General features: G+C 43.0%; 1 protein-coding gene across 2 annotated transcripts; it reads left to right on the top strand.

Moving 5' to 3' along the window:
* The first annotated feature begins 641 nt into the window (after nucleotides 1–641).
* Nucleotides 642–21,482, top strand: loxl3b (lysyl oxidase-like 3b). Of its 2 annotated transcripts, XM_084381270.1 has the most exons (16): nucleotides 642–852; nucleotides 3,813–4,193; nucleotides 4,393–4,556; nucleotides 6,636–6,853; nucleotides 8,523–8,588; nucleotides 9,584–9,640; nucleotides 10,532–10,739; nucleotides 10,998–11,178; nucleotides 13,822–13,976; nucleotides 14,656–14,826; nucleotides 17,728–17,887; nucleotides 18,053–18,296; nucleotides 18,384–18,499; nucleotides 18,688–18,824; nucleotides 18,934–19,045; nucleotides 19,152–21,482. In XM_084381270.1, the coding sequence occupies exons 2-16, from the start codon at nucleotides 3,821–3,823 to the stop codon at nucleotides 19,223–19,225; spliced, it is 2,436 nt and encodes an 811-aa protein (XP_084237396.1). In that variant the 5' UTR covers nucleotides 642–852; nucleotides 3,813–3,820; the 3' UTR covers nucleotides 19,226–21,482. The 2 variants fall into 2 exon arrangements, with proteins under 2 accessions (XP_084237396.1, XP_084237395.1); XM_084381269.1 differs by lacking the exons at nucleotides 8,523–8,588; nucleotides 9,584–9,640.
* Nucleotides 21,483–21,512: the final 30 nt, after the last annotated feature.

The raw sequence follows: 21,512 nt of genomic DNA, 5'->3' as shown, positions 1-21,512 counted from the left end.
TAGATTCCATGTCATGTGACTCAAAATCAATGCCGAATTGTATAAATACTCTGAAAGAATAGGACACACCTCTTTTAATTGAATTTTAGTGCTCCACATATTTTTAATTCATATTTTTAATTAAAAATCAGCATTTTTTGCAATAGGTTCCATGTCATGTGACCCATTGACTCACAATCAATGCCACAATGTCTCCGAATACTGGTTTTAATGGGACATACCTCTCTTAATTGGATTTTAGTCCTCGTCATATTTTTTTTAAATTAATATTTAATTAATAATTATTGAATTTGAATAGTTCTTAACTCATATTTTGGGGAAACTATGACGACAAACATGCAGGTCAACACAAAGACATCTTATTCATTTTAAAGTCGAGATATAGTTAAAGGAAACTTGTCCTCAGTTATTTTCCGGCTGTAAATCTGCAGACACGTCGCGCCTCCTCAGGCACGTAGCCTCCGTGTGAAATCAATGAAATTCGCGTTTTTTTGCCCTTATGCAAGAGCAGACAGCCTGTTACAGAACCATCCATGAAAGAGTTAGTGTCTTTCTTTCCAGGGAAGAGATCCAGCCCACTTCAGCCTCCTCCTCCTCCTCCTCCTCCTCCTCCTCAGTGAGGGCTGCACAGCTGGCAATTTGCAGACAATAACGCCGTCAGGAGTAAATTGGCTGCTAGGTGGACCACTGTCCCGCAGATGAGACCTGTGTTTGACGGAGGACATGAATTAACACAAGTGCTGGGATATTAATTGATCTTTTTGTCTGTGGGGGATTCAGTTTGGGAAGCTCTGGATCAGCTCCCCACTCTCCACTGGAACCGTTATAACCTCCTCATACTGCAAACATAAGGTAAGGCACGTTTCATAACACTCCCGGTCTGTGTTGAGATGAAGAGAAACACAGGTTAGAATCGTGTTTTAGCTGCAAAACTTACATTTTCATGTGCAAATTTGCAGCAAAGACTCTCTGAAAGTAGCCTTATGAGTTACATTCAGGCTAATACTGCTTTAATAACTGTCCACCTCATACTAACTCAAGCTCCATCTACAGAAGTGTATTTTTTCATTATATATTTATATATACAAGTAAAACTACCTCCTTTACTATCAGGATGCTCAACATTAGAAGGGAAAAAATGTGAGGAATGCTGCAACAGGGAGCAAATTTGTTCCCAAAGCCAAATATAGACTTGGAAAAGTAGGTCTGAGGTGTATTCAAAGGAGTTTCTGCTTGTGTGGTGTCCTGAAATATACTGTAAATGTGCTAAGATACACTTATTAAGGCTGAATAAGTTGTGGATTTATTTATTAACGCTTTATATAACATTTATATATATATATAACATATATTTATATAACATTTTCGGTTGCAAAATCCTCATTCCGACTTTCTTGGAAGCCAGCAAGCCTGCAGTTGTAATGTAAATGTTTATTAATTGTTTCACGGTCCAGATGTTCTGCAGCTGTTCTCCAGAAGATGAGTGCTGAAACTTTCCATCAGTGGGAGTTTTCTGATTTCTTAAAGTAGCTGATAAGACAGATCGAGTGTCACGCTGGAGGAGAATAAACAGCTAGAAAGTTGTTTTTATTAATGGCTTAAGGGTTTTTCTCTTTGAGTTTGTAGTTTGGTTTCTCTCTTTAGGCGGAGAAATCCAACAAACCCTTAATTGCACTTTCTCAGGATTTCTACGAAAACGTTTGACCACCGTCTGTTTCTATTCTGAGCCACTGCAGTTTTCTTTTTTTTCCTTCCACATATCATCTATAAAGCTGCTTACTCCATCACTCATCCTGTCCTTTGTGATGTGTCTCAAGCTCACGTTGCTTTTAAAGTTTCCCAAAGTTCCTCCGAAGTCAACAGCAACACACCGCAGCACGGCAGGAAAATCTTATCTGTTGCCCAGGGAGCTGTTTCTACTGAGGGCCAACAAGGTGCAGACCTCTGGGTGTGATTAGCAAACACACAAACAGAGTTGCATGTGTGTTTTTGTGTTTCAATGTGTGTTGATGCAACGCGGTCGTGCTGATGTGGAGAACTGCCGCCTGGTTGATTTGAGCCTTTCATAAGACCTGATCCATGAGCACATTGGTATGGAGCTGCTTCAGCGAGGGGCGAGAGAGGAAGAGAAACAGTTCAATGTGTGTGTGTGAGAGAGAGAGAGAGAGAGAGGGTTGGTTTGAATTAGTGTTGGCCTGATATAAAACTGTTGGCCTTTTTTTTATTAAAGTCAGATACTTTGGAGTGTGTGATGGAACAAAAGCTACAGGATTTGTAAATAGTTAGATTATGGTGCATATTCTGTGCAGAATGTTTGTTTAAAACTGGCAAAAGACACGTTTTTTGCTTTGATTTGTCATTTTAAAGTAAATGTTACTTGCACAATGTGATGGTTATAGAATAATGACACCATCTGCACCTTTAAACCTCACTTTCACCTGGCTGTTTTGAGCAGTTAAAGTTTGCTGGTGATCTTGTCAGGCTCGTCTCCATTTTATTACAAATGAATGGATAAACTCAGGTTTTGTCCTGTGTTGGTGGTCTGCTCTGAGGATAAAAGCTGTCTTTCCATCAGCGGTGCCAACAATAATACCACTTGGCAACGCTGTAGGGGGCGGAAGTTATTTGTTATAGCAGCGGGTCCGTCCCCCTTTCAGGACAATTACAATTAATTCCATTTTGTCTTGTTTTCTTAGCAATTGTTTCTATCAGTGATGACAACACTGTACTTAAGTAATTTCTAAGATCTGGAAACTTGGAGACTTTACTGCAATGAAGCCACACGGGAGGTGAGATGATCAAGCAGGTTGTGAACTGTTTAGTTCCCTCATTAAACAGGAAAACTGTGTGTATGTGGACGATATGCTGAGTTAACTGTGTTGTTTGAGAGTTCGGCTAAATTGTTAAAACCGTTACTTGGTGATTTCCTACATTTCTCAGAATTTCCCTTTATTCATCCATAGAGAGGCAATGTGCACTTGTTGCTTACAGTTGCAATGTGGAAAGACTGATAAAACAATTGTGTTTGTTCCTGACTATCAACAATAAGATGAAGACAGACAAAATATGATTTAAAAAGCTTTAAGATTCAGAATATCTGCACAAAAACGTTGCCCCACATGACAAGCTCAGTGTGAGTGTGAGTTTGAGTGTGTGTGTGTGTGTGTGTCCGTCCACACAACCGTGAAACTGGACTCAGGCGATGCAGTCAGTCAGACATGTGTTGGAAAAGGGCACCTAAAGGTTGTGGTTTCTGTACAAACACATCACACTACTGTATTTGTGTCTCCGGAGGGGAACAACCCCCACTCGCTAAAAGCTAAGAGGGAGCGTAGCTGCCAGGTTATCAATAGCGGGTACTATGTTAGCATTCAGCGCCTACAGGAAGGTTTAAGAGAGCAGAGTGGACATATTGTGGGGAAAAGGTGGCCTGTTGTGTCGAGAAATATGAATGAATATTACGACGATTAAAACGTCCTGAGTGAAAGTGGAAAACTGAACTTTAGCACAACATCTTCATTGAAAGAAACTGGACAAAAAAGCCATAAAAAGAGAAGTGTGAACGAGCAGCTGTTAATTTCATAAACTTTCATTTCATTGGACATATTTAAAATGTCTGTTATTCTTCTTCACTTCATAGTCAAGTCAACAGTGAGCAGATGGTTTGAATCAAACTGCTGGAGCAACTCTACACTCAACAATCAGAGAAGCTTGGAGACAGTCTCCAATGCCCATGAGATATTATTGATGTGAAGATGAAATCATCTCCCTTTGTGATCTCAGATGTGTCTTTTCTTTTTCTTCACGTGCAGCTGACATTATGGAGAAGTCAAGAATCAGGCCACGGTTAGCATTCAGCCTTCTGTTCGGGTTCTGGATTACTTGCTGTTCTGCCCAGACGACACCGTCAAGCACATCCAGGCCGACACCCAAGACGGCACCCACACCATCCCCGTCCCCATCCCCGTCCCCGTCCCCGTCCCCCAAGCCACTGACCGAACGGCTAAAGGTCCGACTGGCTGGGTACCCGCGAAAACACAACGAGGGTCGGGTGGAACTTTTCTACAAGGGAGAGTGGGGAACCATCTGTGACGACGACTTCTCGATATTCAACGCCAACGTGCTCTGTCGCCAACTGGGCTTCGTCTCAGCCACGGGATGGACACACAGTGCCAAATATGGCAAGGGCCAAGGTAAGATCCAGTTTCTGGTCAGATATACTGTGTGCTGTATTCATAGCGTTCAAAACCTCTAAAATAAGTGCAAACTGTGGAGAGCTCGCTGCTGTAAGCTCCCAGAGCACCAGTGTGTCACTTCCAGGCCTGGACTGATTACTCCCCCGCAGGCCTGGGAGTGTGCTGGAGCCACACTGACAGTCTGCTGCCTGTCCAGGGAAAATCTGGCTGGACAACGTGCTGTGTGGCGGAGGCGAGAAGAGCATTGAAAACTGCAGGTCTCGCGGCTGGGGCAACAGCGACTGCACTCACGACGAGGACGCCGGCGTCGTGTGCAAAGACGAGAGGATCCCTGGCTTCGTGGACTCAAATGTTATCGACGTGAGTAACGTTGTAAGAGATTTTGTAATTTTGTTGCAGTAAAAATTAGGTTCAGAGTTCATTAGAAGCTTTTATACGACCATAAACAGTTGTGTTTACAGCCTATAGACTGTGAGATTTAACCCACATGGTAAACATTGAACGCCTCAGTGCCACGCCACCTGTAGCCGCAGCACACATGGTGCTGGTTAGCTCTGCTCCATACTGTGTGTCTGAATCTGCCGAAAGAAGCAGCCTCTCCAAGAAAAACTGTCCTGAGGTGATGAAGTGTGTGCAGAGCTCCCTCAGTAAACCTGACATACCTCACATAACAGAGTGCGGCATCGGTTCCTTTGTCTGATTGTTTGTGGGGTTGTGGAGAGGAGCAGGGTCGTGACCTCTGGGAGGCTGAGGAGCAGATGTGAAATCCAGCTGATGTTGTCTCAGTTGCAGCTCTCATCCAAAGACAACAAACAAACTTGTATGCAGATAAACAGATATCTGACAGGCCTCGGTGGACTAGAAAGTACAGTATTCAGTTCGCTCTTCAAAAAGGTCTGTGTCTGATTAATTTGTGGTTTGTGGTTTTTTAAATGTTTTTTTGCCAGTGTTTGCAAACTAGAAGCAACTGAACTCATGTCTGTGAAGGTCCAAACCTCAGCAGATCCCACAAAAACAATCTGAATGCACCTTCTCGTCGCCCCTACTATGTGTAGTTCTGGTGCCTAAATTTGAACCAGGGGACATTACAACAAATTACAACCTTATATTTGTGTTTTGTGTGGCACATTTGCTCAGGATAAGTTTGTATTTTTCTTGAATTTCTCTCCTGGATATGCAGCCAAGGCTCTGTATTTCGGTTCAAAACGAAACACAACCCCAAATCAAACGGACATGCCGATCCGCTCTGGACCGGTCTCATCACATGACCTCAAAATATGCTAATATGCGATTCACATGAGATTAAGATCACAGATTTCCTCCGCAATTATTGCAAATGACTCGAGGTCGACAGGTGATACTAGTCCCCGTGCGAGTAGGGTCTAAAAATGATACGCCCTCAAATCCTCGTCTCTGAGATGAGAAGCTCTCTGGCAGCACAGTAAACTAGATAATCACAGCACAGTAGGGCGGGACGACACAGAAAACTCTCTGGGAACAAAAACAAACCTGAGAATAACCCTGAGACAGACAGCTGTAGGGAGTAAGAGCGTGGAAATACCTCACTAATGAATACCGACCAGTACATTGCTTTGCATGAGTAATATAATCGTCTTTAATCCTATTATTATACAGAAAGATCTCCTCTCTGTGCTCCCTTCACTCCCACCTCCTCCAGCGGAGTCATTCAGAGAGAGTTTGCATTCACGGACTCTCAGGTGGGAACGATGAATGAATGAATGTGAAGCAGAGTGTTTCTAAATAAGACTCCAGTGTGCTCACTAAACCTTCCCTGGATAAGTAAAGATTGAAGCTGTTTTCCAGCTGGTCATCATTTTTCCATTTGTCCTCTTTGATGTCCCGTCTGTGTGACTGTGACTGGTCCGAGGTGAACAAGGTTAGACCGGGGGAATCGTCTCCACAGACCACTGGGAACAGCCTGGATTACTGGATGAGGTGTAACTGTACATAGAAAGATCTGCAGTGGGCGGACTCTCTACGACTTCTCCCTCTGCCTGCCTGTTTCTGCTCAGTCAGATGTGGCGTCCAGACTTCAATCTGCGACCACAGCCAGTTTTTTTTCCCCCAAATAAACCACGGTGGAAGTGACTCAGTCTGAAGCTGGTAATCAGAGATAGTCACATTTTACCACTTATGAGCTGTGAGTGAGAAGATTTAACCTAAATTACTCTCCGTCATAGCTGTGACTCAGTGTTTAGTCTGCTCCTCTCTGCAAACTCAAGCCCTGTTAAATGTCAAATCACGGTGTGTGATAATAATGATAGTTAGATTTACTGTATGAGGTACTACAATTTCTGAGTGGTTTAAGTACGAAAGTACAGAAGCATGAAGAAAAAAAAGATCCTAGTGGTCCATTTTGAAATGGGTTATATTGATTAAAAACAAACTGAGAGTCAGCCTTGATTTTTTTCCAAACAGGCCCACGTCGATGAAAACAAGGTAGAGGAGGTGCGTCTCCGGCCCGTGGTCGCCATGGCCAAGAAGAGGCTGCCCATCTCGGAGGGTGTCGTGGAGGTGAAATACAAGGACGGCTGGGCGCAGATCTGCGACCTGGGATGGACCATCAAAAACACGCGCGTGGTCTGCGGCATGCTGGGATTCCCCCATGAGAAGAAAGTCAACAAGAACTTCTACAAGTAAGTACATCGCTCGACTCCAGCTATTAATAACCTAAATCTGGTGTTCATCACGAGGTTGAAGCTGCAACTGCAGGATGTTTCCCTGCACCAACAGTGAGAATGAGACCACTTAGCGACTCTCTCATTCGCTCAGGATGGGATGTTTGCTGCAGCCCTGTCTGACATTCCTGTGGCTTTAGTCCGTAAAGCAAAGTGGCAACACGTTGACCAAACCACAAGCATGATCTTCGCCTTTGTTCAGTAAAGAGTGGACATTATAGGACCTGCTGTTTACTGTGTGGATACGAGAGGAGCTGCGTGTAAACTTTATCTTCCATCTGCCATAACTTGCAGCCCGACAACAAAGCACATGTGCCTCTGATTGTCTCTGCTCTGTTTTCTTCCTTAAGAGGATGTTTTTGTTTTTCATTTTTGGAAAAAGACGCTGTCCTGGTCGGGTCACATATCTCATGTTCTCTGCCTCTGTTCATTACTTTGCAGAGGAAGTTGAAGAGCGATTATTATAACTGCCTGCAGAGATGAAAAAGTTTGAAGCAGTGTGTGTTTGTCCCATGTGGTTTCACATCTGCGGGGCTCCGTTTGGCACAATGTGGTAGTTCAGAAAAGAAAACTGAGATAACACATAACAAATTATGAATCCCTGGAGGTTTTTTATGATGCAGATGCAAACCAGAAGAAATGTTTCCTCTCACAATCTATTGGGTTCATTCATTGTGTTCACAAATATTAGAAATAATGAATCATATGGGACAGTCGGACAGAGTAAAAAGATTAATGGTCCAATTAAAACACTTAAGACCTCTTCACACTGTTCTCTCCACAAATTAAAACCCTCTGTACTCCTGCTGTGGGGTGAGAGGACAGTGATTACTTCAGTGGACTCTCCGACCTCCGCTGTCTCTTCCTAGTCTGTTCTTCCAGTATGACTGCACACATTCCTGGCTGCGCTCCAGTGGAAGTCGTTTTATTCATCCCCTGCAGATGGTTCACAGTAGTACGAGGGGAAGTTTGTGTTTTCTCTCAAGCGTGTGTGAAGGTTGCGGCTTGGGGGGGAATGGTGTGTGGGGGGTTCAAGGGAGGGGAGGACGGTTGGTCGGTCTCATAATGCACAGACAACAATGACTGCAGTGAAGAAAAGCCTGCGTACAGTCAAACCAGAGGAAAACAACGGTTTTGCTGCCGAAGCATTTCTCACGACACGTGAAGGCAATATTTCCCATGCTACATCTTCTGTGTTTACTGTTTGACCCCTAACAGCAGAAATTACATATATGTGTGCATTTAAAGAGAAATCTACTGGATTTTAATTGGCTAGTTTTGTCACAATCTCCATAAAATCACAGCACAGTCGATGACTGGACTTCTACTGTATCACCAGCCAATAACAGGTAGGTACTGAGCTGTCGCAGCTGCTGAATGAGGCTCAAATGGCCACGATAGTGCTGAAATCTGCATAGTTGGAATAGTTGTGTAATTGTGATCATTTACACTGGTGACCTGAAGTCTGTAACATGATATACTGGAGTCCTGTGGAATGTCAAACATGTTATTCACCACTGACCCTCCTGTATTGAAAGACATGTATGCGTGCAGCCCGGAGACAGTGTGTGTTTGCATGTAGTCTCTCTCCTGTGTGTGATGGATTCTGGCTGTCTCACTGTTGCAGACGTCTGAAAAAGCGAGCGGCTGAGAAGGTGTCCAGGCCAAAGGTTAATGTCTCAGCCGGTGGAAGGTACACAGTCAACCCCGGGGAAAACCCACCGTCCGGCTCGGTCTGCACTCTGTTTACTGTAGTTATGACAGTGGGTTTCCCTGTTGGAGTAGATGATAACCATTCAGCTCCCCTCTCTCTAATATCACATTATGATGATGTGCAGCATGTGAATGGGTTGTAGATGGTTGCCTTGTGTGGAGGTTGGGTTCTCTCCTCATTTCAGTTTTTTTGTCTTTTTCTTCACATTTCTACTGACGTGGCACAGATTGTAAAAAAAACTGACCTCATCAAGGGAACTTCAACATCTAGTGCACAGATTAGAAAGTTTAAACCTTTTTGATAGGACAGATGTTGTCAATCTGTGCTGTGTCAGTAACATGGGGCTTATTTATTTCACGGATTTTTAATGTGATGCAACATCTGGAAATCCCATTCCTTACTCTGGCATGCTTTTTGGAGGAGGGTCAGGTTAGGGTTAGGTTGAACCCTAACCTAACCTGACACAAACCCTAACCCTCTTCATTTTCATGACTGAATAAACTGAATAAACAAACTGACCTTAAAGGACAACAACTACTGTTTTAATTTGTTTTTATGTGGCGGACCCTGCCACCTTTTTAGCTTCAAACAGTGTTCTGGGGACCTTATTCTCCTCCCTGAACAGCTTGTTTATTCAGTCATGGAAAAGAAACATTTGGATTTCCTCACTAAAACTGCACAGTTTCTACGGAAAAGTGTGTGTCCACATACTTTTGGCCATGCAATGTGTATGTGAAAATAACCCAAGAATGTCCAAGTTTCATGTGTTTTGATCCTTTGTCACATTTGTGTTTGTTGTCATTTTAAAAGCATGTGTCGCATTCAACAAATCTGCGCGTCTCGTCGGTGTGTTGAAGGAGACACATCCTTTTGAACGGTGTAACGGCCGGTGTTTTGAACCTAATTGTGCATCGTGTAACCTTTTGTCACTTCGTTCTCACTGTGCTGCAGTCTAACCCGTGTTTACCTTGCAGGCCGACTTCCAAAGCTAAAGCTAACTCTAAGTCTAAACAGAGCAGCCCTGGCAAAAGGTAAACTGAAGATTAAACAAGTCAGTGGGTAAAAAATTCAAGCTGTCTGTAAAAGACCCAAACACACGCTGCTTCCCTCACAAACAGAATAAACTGATGAGAAGTTTTAGGGGGATTTGCCCAAAAATGTTGGATGTTCCCAAGAACAGAGAAAGCTAATAATTAGCCCCATCCTTCCCCTGCAGTGTTACCGCCTGCTGTCCACATGCGAATAGGAAGAACGTGCATGACTTTCAGGACAAAAACAAGTTATTTAAGCATTGTTTCTCTTCAGATTAAACAAAGATCTGTGTGTTACTGTTAATAAGTACGAATCTGCGGTGCTGTTTCACAGCTATGGTTAGCTGTCGACATATTTACCATACAGGCAGGAGAGTGGTGTCAGTCTTCTCCTCTAACTCTTGGCAAAAAAGTAATTTTGCATTTTTTATTAATATATCAAACAATGGCTCTAACTAATGTTTTTGCAAGTTAAATGTATGCATTCAATTTAATGGAGTATTCTGCCTAACTGGACACAGATTACTGGCCCCCGACAACTGCAGTTTTTCCTCTTGTTCAACAGTTTTTAAATAATTTAAGACAGTATCTGTGCTTGCTTGTGTGAGCCTAATATATTTAATTCTTACTATAATGTGAGTTAATGGGTGTGAATGTTGTAACGACTGTAATGACAGACCCACAGCTTTTTTATAAAGAAGTATGTTCAGTTTTTCTTTGTGAAACAAGGTTATTATGTAGCATAATTTTCAGTCATTTTTTGCTGTCTTTTTTTATTTTTATTTTCAGCATATTTTTACATTTTTAATTGCCTACTGTGAATACAACTAATGCATCAGTTCAGTCATTTAATCCATTGTCAATCCTTGCGTGTGTCTCTGCTCCCTCCAGATTATATTTGGAGCGACAGAAGAACCACTACCACCTTCACTCTGTGGCGTGTACGGGCACAGAGGTCCACCTGGCAGCCTGCCCGCTGGAGTTCAGCAAGCCAAACGCCACATCGACCTGCGAGGGCGGCATGGCGGCTGTGGTCAGCTGCATGCCGGGGCCGCTCTTCATGCAGAACAGTGGCCTGAAGAAGAAACTTAAAACTTCGGTAAAGTGGTATTTAAGTTAAGGGCAGCTCAACAGTCCACACTGACCACAGCTACTGAGCACAAACAGTCTGGATATTTTTCTCAGAAATATAGTTTATTAATCGTTTGTTTACCTGTCGCTGATATGGAATAGGATCCTTAAAGAGCTGGATTAGGTTATTCTTCTTCTTCTTCTTAATCTTAGAAATATTAGCTCTCAGATCTGGGCTTTGTACTGCAGTTTAAAATATCTTTTTATGTGTCTGCTTGTTGTCTAGAGAAACGTGAGGCTGAAGGGAGGTGCCAAGCTGGGCGAGGGCCGGGTGGAGGTGCTGAAAGACAACGAGTGGGGGACGGTGTGCGACGATCGCTGGAACCTGCAGTCGGCCAGCGTCGTCTGCAGGGAGCTCGGCTTCGGCAGCGCCAAGGAGGCTCTCACCGGGGCTCGCATGGGACAAGGTCAGGAAAAAAGCATCGTACGAGAATGTGCTGGCTCTTTAGTTGATCATTTGCATCACATTAAATCCCTCTAAACCCGTCACCTGAGGCAGAAGGTGTCTCCAGACTGGACTTCAGTCATCAGCTGTCAATCTGCAGCCACCTGTCTTATCTCTCAGGTCATCCCTTAACCCCCGAGCACTGATAATCTGTCCTTTAAGTCCACATTCCTCTACGGATTCCTTCATTTGGAGCTTATTTTAATAAGTAAAGGAATGTTACGCATGGAGAAGGAAAAGAAACAAAGACATGATAGAAGGACTTCATCACAGTAAACATTTTCTCACCAGATTTGCTACAATAATAGACGAATCTTACCGTATCATTTCCATCTCCCGCTACATTCCTGACATTAATTCTCCCAGCTCCTTATTCATTAAACAGCTATTCTGAGTGTCTGAAGAGAAAACCATCTGTTACTCCAAAAAGGCGACGGACCATTTCATGTGAAAATGAGGCGCTTGATTTTACAAGTGCAGCTTGTGTCTGAGCCGTCTGGCCTCCACATGAGCGTAAAAACAGTCTTAAGATAAAATTACTTTTTTCTGGTCATTTTATACGAGATGAGTGGGAGTGAAATACTTAGTTATCATTCTATTGAAATCATTGTCCCGGCTTCTCCCTTCTGGACACACACAAACACACATTTACTGGACTCATTCGGTCGGCTGGCTGGAAACTGCTTCGAAAATTTGGCTCCAAAGCAAAATCTGACTCAAAATTCCTCACTGATGGCTCAGAGCAGCTGAATGATGCAGTGTGTGTGTCTGTGAGAAAGTGAGTGTATCTCCTTGGGAAGGAAATTACTTCTGTATTATGCTGGTTTTTACATTTCAAACAGCTGTTTGTAAAGGCTCATCTTAAAGACTGGTCTGCCAGAGCTCAAGTGGGAAGCAAGAGTAGCGGCAGAGTAGGATACAGCAAATAGGAGCAACGTTGACAGTATTTGTGTAATTACTCTCACTGCCAGAGGGGTTTACAAAAGTTTAGGCAGGTTTAAGGTGCTACATTCCTTAGTTAGTTAATAGCTGGGGTCTTCTGATGTGTGGATATATGAGGTACTTACCCTAGTCAGTGCATTACCTGCAGTAGCTGGTAGTAACGTTGCTATGAAAAATTATACTATCTGAAAGTGTTCCTGTGCTGCCACGTCACTCAGAACAAAAGTGCCAGCTAAATATTAAAATATTTATCTCAGTGTGTGTGTTCCTCGTTGGTGATTCTCCAGAACGTGGAGGTGTGTGTAGCTTTTAGGTAAACTTCCCCGAGACTCCACCGAAGAAGAAACAAGCAGTCTTTTGAAGGGGCAGTTCTGGGTGGGGACGGCTGCTGTCGTGTGTGTACATTATGATTTCCACCGCAGAGGAAGTCGGCGGAGGAGGCAGCAGCATACCTGCTCTGTGCTCGGGTGGATGTCAGACCACCACCCGGCTGAATGAGTCCAAGAAACATTCCCGAACGTCACTGAAGTCGGAAACGAGCGCCGCTGAAGGAATTCCTTTCAGAGACATTTCATAACTCGATCACCTCACGGTGGTGCGACCCCGAAGTGATGGAGTGAGAGTTTAGAGGGTGGATGTAAAAGCGGGTGCTGCTGACTGAGAACATGCACACTCAGCAAACAGGCCTGGGGTTGAAAAGCGAGCTGCAGATTAGTCTGAAAGGCGTACAGGAGTATTAAACAGTAGAGCGATTGAACGCTGGAAGAAATATTACAGGTAGTTAGTTACCTGTGGCATTTTATATGATTCAGTGTTTGTTTTGCTCTTTGCTCTGTGGTGCAATGAGACACCTGCATCCAAATCATTAAAGATTTTACATTAACAGCAATTTTTCCAGAGGGAAATTAGTCAGCTCCATGAAAAGGTGATGCATTTGTTGTGCAGTTCTGGTAGCAGTTAAATTAAAGCTTATTTTCTCATACTGTCTTTCGCAGCAGCAGCTGTAGTCGCCCTCTGTCTGAACGATCTGTTTTACCTCCTGTCTCTTTAAGGCCCCTCCTCCCTAAAGCCCAGTCTGCTCTGATTGGTCAGTTCTCACAGGCCTGAGTAGGCCCCGCCCACTGTATTTCAGCTCTACCAGTGTTCATGCAACCATTGGCCGTGCTGAGGACATTCCTGAGAGCAGGAACTGTATAGTTGTGACATCACAATGTAACAGCAGTCTTGATGGCTTGTTGTGATGCCACAGTTTCTCGTTTCTCAGTAGATTGAGTGTTTTGATACCTTCACTATATTCATAAAGCGCCTAGACCAGCTTTAAAATCATAAATGGAAATCAAACTTTCTGCAGTAGGGGTCCTTTAATATGACTGGAGTTAAGGAGAGCAGGGTGGACAGCATTATTGATTAGTAACGGCTACCGTTGCTAAGTTTAGCTAACAAAAAATCAAAAGATATCACTGTTCGACAGTTGTTTCGGGTTTTTATTAGTTTAGAAATTTGAAACCAGAGTTTTGTTGGAGTCCAAAAAGCAGCTCATGAACTGACCCAGATTGTTCTAATCTGATCTACAGTAAGAATATTATAAAATGCGCATTAAATGCTGCAGCTGAACAAGTCTTTTAAGCTTCTCTCTGTCTGTCCATGTGACTGATTCGTCCAGGAATGGGTCCGATCTACATGAACGAGGTGAAGTGCGTCGGTCAGGAGAAGTCCATCTGGAACTGCCCCTTTAAAAACATCACCTCGGAGGACTGTCAGCACATGGAGGACGCCGCCGTGCGCTGCAACGTGCCCTACATGGGCTTCGAGAACTCGGTCAGACCTGAACCTCCTCGCTGAAATGTTTCATTTTGTGTTTGTGCTGTTAACTTGATTATTATTACACTATTTATTGCATCAGTCAGGACAGGAAATTGTGTAGATTACCTGTGAAGTTTGTGAAAAAAATGCCTTGTATTACTATATTTATTGTATTAATCATTCATCTAGTTCTGCTGCTTTAGACGTGTTTTCAGTTCGCTCTAACATGTTAGATTTGGAGCTGATACTCACAGAAATCTCACATTTTCACTCTCAATCAACACTTCTTCACTGCTGTCACGAAAAACAGTAATCTCATTTGTCATTGTGTTTGATTAATATTTACATTTACTGAATTAAGACCTGATTAATTGTTGAAAAATGTGTCTTTGGAGATACGTTTTTGTGACAACAGTGATTTCCTTTTAACACAGAGTATATCTGGTCATGCAGTTTGTACTTTACCAGATGATACTGTCCCATGTTCCTTGTAGATGCACATAGAGGCCGGACTAAGCGGGATAAAAACTCTACAAGTTCTCAGTCATATAAGCCACCAGTAAAGTACATTTTATTATGTTAACATTAAAGATTTTAGACCGTGGCTGACACCCAAAATAGAGTTTTTATCCCGCCTGTCTCTTGTGCATCCACACTCTGCCTTGTAGCCTCTAACCCGTTCGGCCCCACACAGATCCGGCTCACTGGAGGACGGACCCGTTACGAGGGCCGTGTGGAGCTGCTGAGCTCAGACTCTAACGGGACGCAGAGCTGGGGTCTGATCTGTGGAGAGACCTGGAGCCCCAAGGAGGCCATGGTGGCCTGCAGGCAGCTGGGCCTGGGCTACGCTAACCAGGGCCTGCAAGTAGGTTAATATTAACAACGCTGTCTGCAGCAGAGCAGAGCTGCCTTTCAGTTTATTTGACATATGCAACTTAAATATACTGTCATGAACACTCAGTGATCCAATTGGTTGGACATGATTGTACCCATCCATACTCGGTGTATTACCTTCAGTAGATGGCTGTCAGCATGCTCGGTTTGGAGGAGCAGCTGGTGAACCAGTAGCTATGTTTACATGGACAATATTACCTCATTCTGATTGAAGATTTCGGGTCAGCTGTTTACATGGGATGGGATTAACAGGGTCTAGTGTTTACATGCAACAGCTGTGTGATATGTGCAAAAGCATTCCTCTTCCTCATCAGATATTTTATCTCTTTTGGCACATGTTCGATCAGCTCCCTGTCCTGAAGATAGATGTCTATCTATTTGTAATAAATACAAACTGGAGAAACGTATGTCACTATGCCTTCACGTCCAGACGGTGTGCAGAAAGAACGCAGCTGGAAAATAATCAGGTTATATCGTTAACATGGGACGGTTTTTATTTAAATCGGTTTATGAAAAGGTTTAATTTACCGCTCTGCAACCGATTTGGGCCTGATTATTCTGATTATTCTGGATTCGGATTGTTTGGGCTTTTAAACCGATTATAATCAGGCTCCGACATGGCAACTGGACTTAAATACAAACTAAACTGACGAGGGGATCAGGTGCAGGTGAGGGGAATGAGGTGAAGACACAGGAGAATAGGAAGGAAGCTGATAGGCCGGGGAAAACAGGGCCAACGAGGCTGATGCAGGGCAGGTGTGGAGAGGAGCTCAGGAGCACAGCAAACACAATAAAATGAGACAGAAATGACCTTACAAAAAAATCAACATCTATACCCAGTATATTTTCTCCATTTCTTCTTGCTGTCAGACAGTTCAGCATTTGCAGTAATCATTCATCTGAACAGAGTTACGTAAAAGCACCAGCAGATAAGCCAGATAGACACTAGCTGAAGTAATTAAAGTCATTTAGCACTAAACACCTATAAATAAATGACACAACCCTCTAAACAACCAGTAAAGAAATGCAGGTTCAGCAGAAGTTTCCCCTCTTTCTCCAAAAACTTTTATGGTTGAAAGAAATATGTGCCAAAGGAAACAGTCTAAATATAGCGCACACCTAAACTACTATACTTTTGTTTGAGCTAGGCCTGTTTTTAGGTGCCTAAAATACACTTTGCTTTTGTGCAAGGATCTTCAAACTGGGGGCGTCCTGACCACCATCTACTGTATGTAATACACTGACCATGAACACAAACCCACTTCAAAAAAACAGAACTATCACTTTAATGTCTGACAGTAAATTATAAGTTCCATATGCAGTAGATGTTTCTTCTCCTGCGTAGAAAACGATACTGTTCTGGTCGTTTTCTATGTGGGCTGAAAAAGCCAGAACAGACTCACACAAAGTTTCTAATCAAACTCACCACCGAACCCAAAGTGGTGACCTCATCTGGAAACCACGCTGACGTTCTCACTCCTAGAAAAGTCTAACCAAACTGCTGCTTTAACGACACATCCTCCACCGCCGGAGGACTGCGTGTGGGCAACGTTAGTTTGAGCCCAGACAGCTCAGAGACAGGACAGGAAGTGTGTCCCCTCACTGACTCCCAGCAGGACATTTCTACAGATCCGGATAGTGGGCGGCCGGAGCACTTATGAGGGCCGGGTGGAGGTTCAGGTTGGGTCCAAGTGGGGCACAGTGTGCAGCACAGGCTGGACCACAAGGGAAGCCATGGTGGTTTGCAGGCAGCTAGGGCTCGGCTACTCCATGCATGCCATCAATGTAAGTAGGACCGACCTTAAATGAAGAGATTTGTTCCACACTGACATACTCAGCTGAACTTAATTACAGGAGCAAATATTAGAAGCAGATGCCGCTTCATTTCAAGGCTAGTTTTGCTGTTGTGGGTTTAACTTGTAATGCTTATTTATTCTAATCAGAGAGATATTTAGATAAAAATACTCTTTTCTGTAGAAACAGAGAATACAGAGAAGAAAAGCTTATCCCATGTCAGTTTTATCTACAATATTGTGCAGCCTGAGTTTCAGCTACCTTAAAGATATAAAGATAGATGTCCTGATATGTGGTGTAGCACCCAATAGTGCATTTAAATCTCAGCTCTTTGCTGCAGCTTTGAAAAGCCGGGAGCTGTGTCGAGTTTCGAAGCACTAAACTGGAAGGATGATTTGGATGTACTGATGTGCAATTAAACAAAATTATGGAGTGTGTAACAGCAATAAATGTAAAGTTTTGGAGTTAGTTTTTGGAGAGAAATCCTCCTAGAGAGGCGCAGAGACCAAATTTCTACCACCACAGAAGAAAACATACCACAATTACAGGACAAGACTGATTTAGTTATTCTGTGGCTTCTTGCAGATGTAGTAAATCATTGACTTGAGTAGGAGTAAATAAGGAGGTTGGTCTGAGGGAAAGTGGGCACAGAAAAACTTCCAAATTTGCAATTCTTCATGACAACATCACACCTGGAGCTCATGATTCAGAATTTCAGACACAAACATCAATTTTAAGTTAAAAAAATACAATCGATATCTTTTGAATTAACTGCAACAAAGCAACATGATACAAAATACTGCTCTATAATTATATTTACAGTGGTGTAGCGTTGAGAAGCCTTCCAGCAAGTAATACAATTACTGAATCGCTCAGTGTCTGCACGAAGTTATTGTCCTCCAGTGATCTTAAACTCAGCGTCACACTGTGTCCTCAGTGAGCAGCCAGAAATGAGTCATGAACATCTGTTTTTCTGCAACACCACACTGAACTCTCTTTGGGAGTGATTACCTCCTGATCGATGCGCTGTGTTTCTTTTTGTGTGTCTGTTTGCTGTTTTCTCAACCCCGAATCTAAGGAAACGTGGTACTGGGACAGCAGTAATGTGACGGAGATGGTGATGAGCGGTTTGAAGTGCACGGGGACCGAGATGTCTCTGAGTCAGTGCCAGCATCACAAAACTGTCAGCTGCCAGAAGTCGGCTGCAAAGTTTTCAGCTGGAGTCATCTGCTCGGACAGTGAGTGACGACGACAGAGACAGATGTTTAAAACAAACTTTAAAGTCTTGTTTACCCCTCACCAAATCGCTCACCCTTACTTGCAAGTAAAGTGATCTGATCTTGACTCGTTATAATATAAGGGACATGACTCGAGTCCAATCCTGCATCTACTCCTGTTCCCAGCGGCCTCTGACCTCGTCCTGAACGCCCCTCTGGTCCAGCAGACGGTCTACATCGAGGATCGTCCTCTGCACATGCTCTACTGTGCTGCCGAGGAGGACTGTCTGTCCAAATCTGCAGCCAAGGCCAACTGGCCCTACGGACACCGCCGCCTGCTCCGCTTCTCCTCCCAGATCCACAACATCGGCCGGGCCGACTTCAAGCCAAAGGCCGGGAGGCACTCGTGGGTCTGGCACGCCTGTCATGGGTAATGTTGTCTTCATCAGTGTGGTCTTTGGAGGACAGATTTGTTTAGATGAAGAAATGTTAACAACATCCTCTCTGTACTCTACAGCCACTACCACAGCATGGACATCTTCACCCACTATGATCTGTTGAACGCCAACGGGACCAAAGTGGCCGAGGGACACAAAGCCAGTTTCTGTCTGGAGGACACAGACTGTCAGGAGGGTGAGTCTGACGCATCGGAGTTGAATCACAGGGTATGATTTTATTGGTCAGGAGAACCAAGACAGTACAAAGAGAAGATAAACAAGTGATTATAATGACAAAGATAAAGGATGAATTTTCCTGCCATCTTTGAGGTTTTTATGGATTCATTAATGCATCGTAAAATCAATCAATCTTTCCCCACCCAGGTGTTTCTAAGCGGTACGAGTGTGCCAACTTTGGTGATCAGGGCATCACTGTGGGCTGCTGGGATTTGTACCGTCACGACATCGACTGCCAGTGGATCGACATCACAGACGTCAAACCTGGAAACTACATCCTGCAGGTGAGCACTTAAAATAGTACTTTCACTAACAGGATCAGGAAACGTCCTCCAACACTGTTTTCTGTCCTAAAAATCAAAAATGTTCCCTTTACGTTTCTCACCTCTTCAGATCGTGATCAATCCAAATCAGGAGGTCGCCGAGAGCGACTTCACCAACAACGGCATGAAATGCAACTGCAAATATGACGGACATCGAATCTGGCTCCATAACTGCCACATCGGTAAGCAGCAGTCAAAAAATACCCAAATGACCAGATGTTAACGTCAAATTTGTCCAATTTTTACACTTTTCTAACTGCTTTATTCATTATTTTTTCATCTCTGCAGGTGATGCGTTCAGCGAGGAGGCAGAGAGGAGGTTTGAGAAGTACCCCGGGCAGCTGAATAACCAAGTTTCTTAATAAACAATGATTTTTTATCAACAATATGAGACCCAAAGTGAGGGTTTAATGAGTAAAAACACCCACAAACCTTTATTCATTGAAGAAAACCAGCAGTATTTTTCCTCCGGTGAATGTGTTGTACGTCTGAGTTATTATACTTGAATATTCAAGTGATTTTTAAAGTTTCATTTCTCAGTCTAATGTGAGCTAATGCTATATTTTTTATCACAAAATAGGATTTTATAAAGTCAGTCTATGTATGACAAATGTACAGCCTTCTATTGAATGTTTTTATTCCGAGTTATAAATGAGGTTTTTTATTTTTTCCTATTTTTTTATAACCAGTTTTTTGTTTTGTACTTGGAGCGAGCTGGTTCAGAACTACCTGAGGTGTTAGCGTTAGCTGTTAGCGACAACAGAACAGGAACAAGTGCAGCTCTGTGAAGGTCTTACAGGTCTGGAGTGCAACTTCATACTGGGTTTAAAAGTAACTAGTAACTAAAGCTGCCAGACAAATATAGGTGAGTCACTGCGATGTAGTGGAGAGGAAGTATTAGGCTCCATAAAGTAGAAAAACTCAAGTACCTCAAAATTGTGCTTAGGTACAGTACTTGAGTAAATGTACTTAGTTACATTCAATCACTGCCAGTGCCTCAGAGCAAAGCACGCTCGACGAGTTTTATTTTGAAGGATACACGTGTTGCACGAGAGAAAATAAGGTTTTCACATCACTTCCTGTTCAGTTTTTCTGCCATCTTTGTTCACGCCTGCCTCCACAGTTACATTTTGTGAATGTATTTATTGCTAATATCAAGGTGCTCAAGAACAACGCTCGTTCATTATTAGCATTACGGTCAGTTTGAAGCCATCGTTAGCTTTAGTCTGTGTGTATTATCGATAGCCGTTTAGAGTCAGAACATAGATGATATCGGGCAGAGACAAAAAACTACAATTACACTCAAGAATCGCTGTTTGTACGCTGATGTAATCACACCTGCTACACACAATAAAAAGGATTGGAATAATAACTGTGCTGTTTCTCGCAGTGATTTTCAGCCTGTCTGGCTTGGTGCATACGTCTGCCACTTCAAACCACATCTTGTTTTCTGTCCTTGTTTTGTCTGAAGGCCTGAAATGTAAAATCACTCCACAAGGAAGGAAACAACATTAATGGAAAGTCTGAAAAATGTGTATAATTTTGGGTTGTTTTGCTTCCATAACAAGTCTTTCAGACTAGTGGAAAGAAAAACAAAGAAACAAACTGACTTAGGTATAAATTAACTATACGAGTGCTCACCGTTGATTAAATATCGGATGCCATCACTGTGATACTGACTGAGCTGTGAGAACAGCTGCTAATCTCAGAGTTCATCTCAGTGTACTCTGTCGTGTTACCTTTAATCCCCAACCTTTGCTGCCGATGTTGAACAATCCTGTTAACCTCAGTCACCAATCACATTAAACGTGTTCACTGCATTACGACAACTCAAATCACATCCTGAAGACTGAAGGCAGACCACATCAACTGTAATAACATGCTCTTATAATGTTAGAAATCCAATCCACCCTACTCTGAGTGGGTTTAGCTGAAGGTAACATCCTCAAATGTGTTTTTTTCTGCAACATCAGTAATCAAAAAACTAAAATATTCAGTTGACAAGATCATAAAATAGATAAAAGCAGAAAACCATCACAGTGAAGAAGCTGAAACCATAAAGTTTGTCAGTTCTGCTTAAAAAACAACTTAAATGTTTGTTGTGGGTTGTGTTAAAGTCTAAAATGTATATTTTTCTGGTCATTATGTAAACTTTGTCAATATGGCATGAACATGAAGGTAAAAATAAATAAATTTCAAAGAAAAACTGCTCTGTCCTTTAACCACATTGTCTCCAAACCATAATGTGTTCAAGATAAGACGGTCCGGTGTTGTTGTTTAGCTTCACACTGAAGCTGCTGCAGGTCGCCTGAGTTTCTCTTGAAATCTTCCCCTCCGACCATCATCATCATCCCATCAACCCGAAAGCTTTAACTGACAGAAGAGGATTACACTGGTGCAGCAGCACGTTGTCATACATGAGCTGCTTTAATACCTGTGACAGCAAACACTGAGGACAGTGAGGAGAGCTGCACACAGCGCCTCCTACAGGGCAGCAGCTTCAAATGCAGGACTGAAGGATGTGATTGTAATGTGAAAAACCCACTCATTACACTTCAGAGCCCACCATGGTGTCCACTAACTTGTTATTTTTAAGTCTAAGTTCTTGAAGTCTGCCACAATGTTGTAAAAAGAAACTGTAATTAAGCT

This window comes from Pagrus pagrus (assembly GCF_965226575.1).
Source record: "Pagrus pagrus genome assembly, chromosome: 18".
NCBI classification, from domain to species: Eukaryota; Metazoa; Chordata; class Actinopteri; order Spariformes; family Sparidae; genus Pagrus; species Pagrus pagrus.
This window is presented reverse-complemented; position numbering and strand designations above follow the sequence as displayed.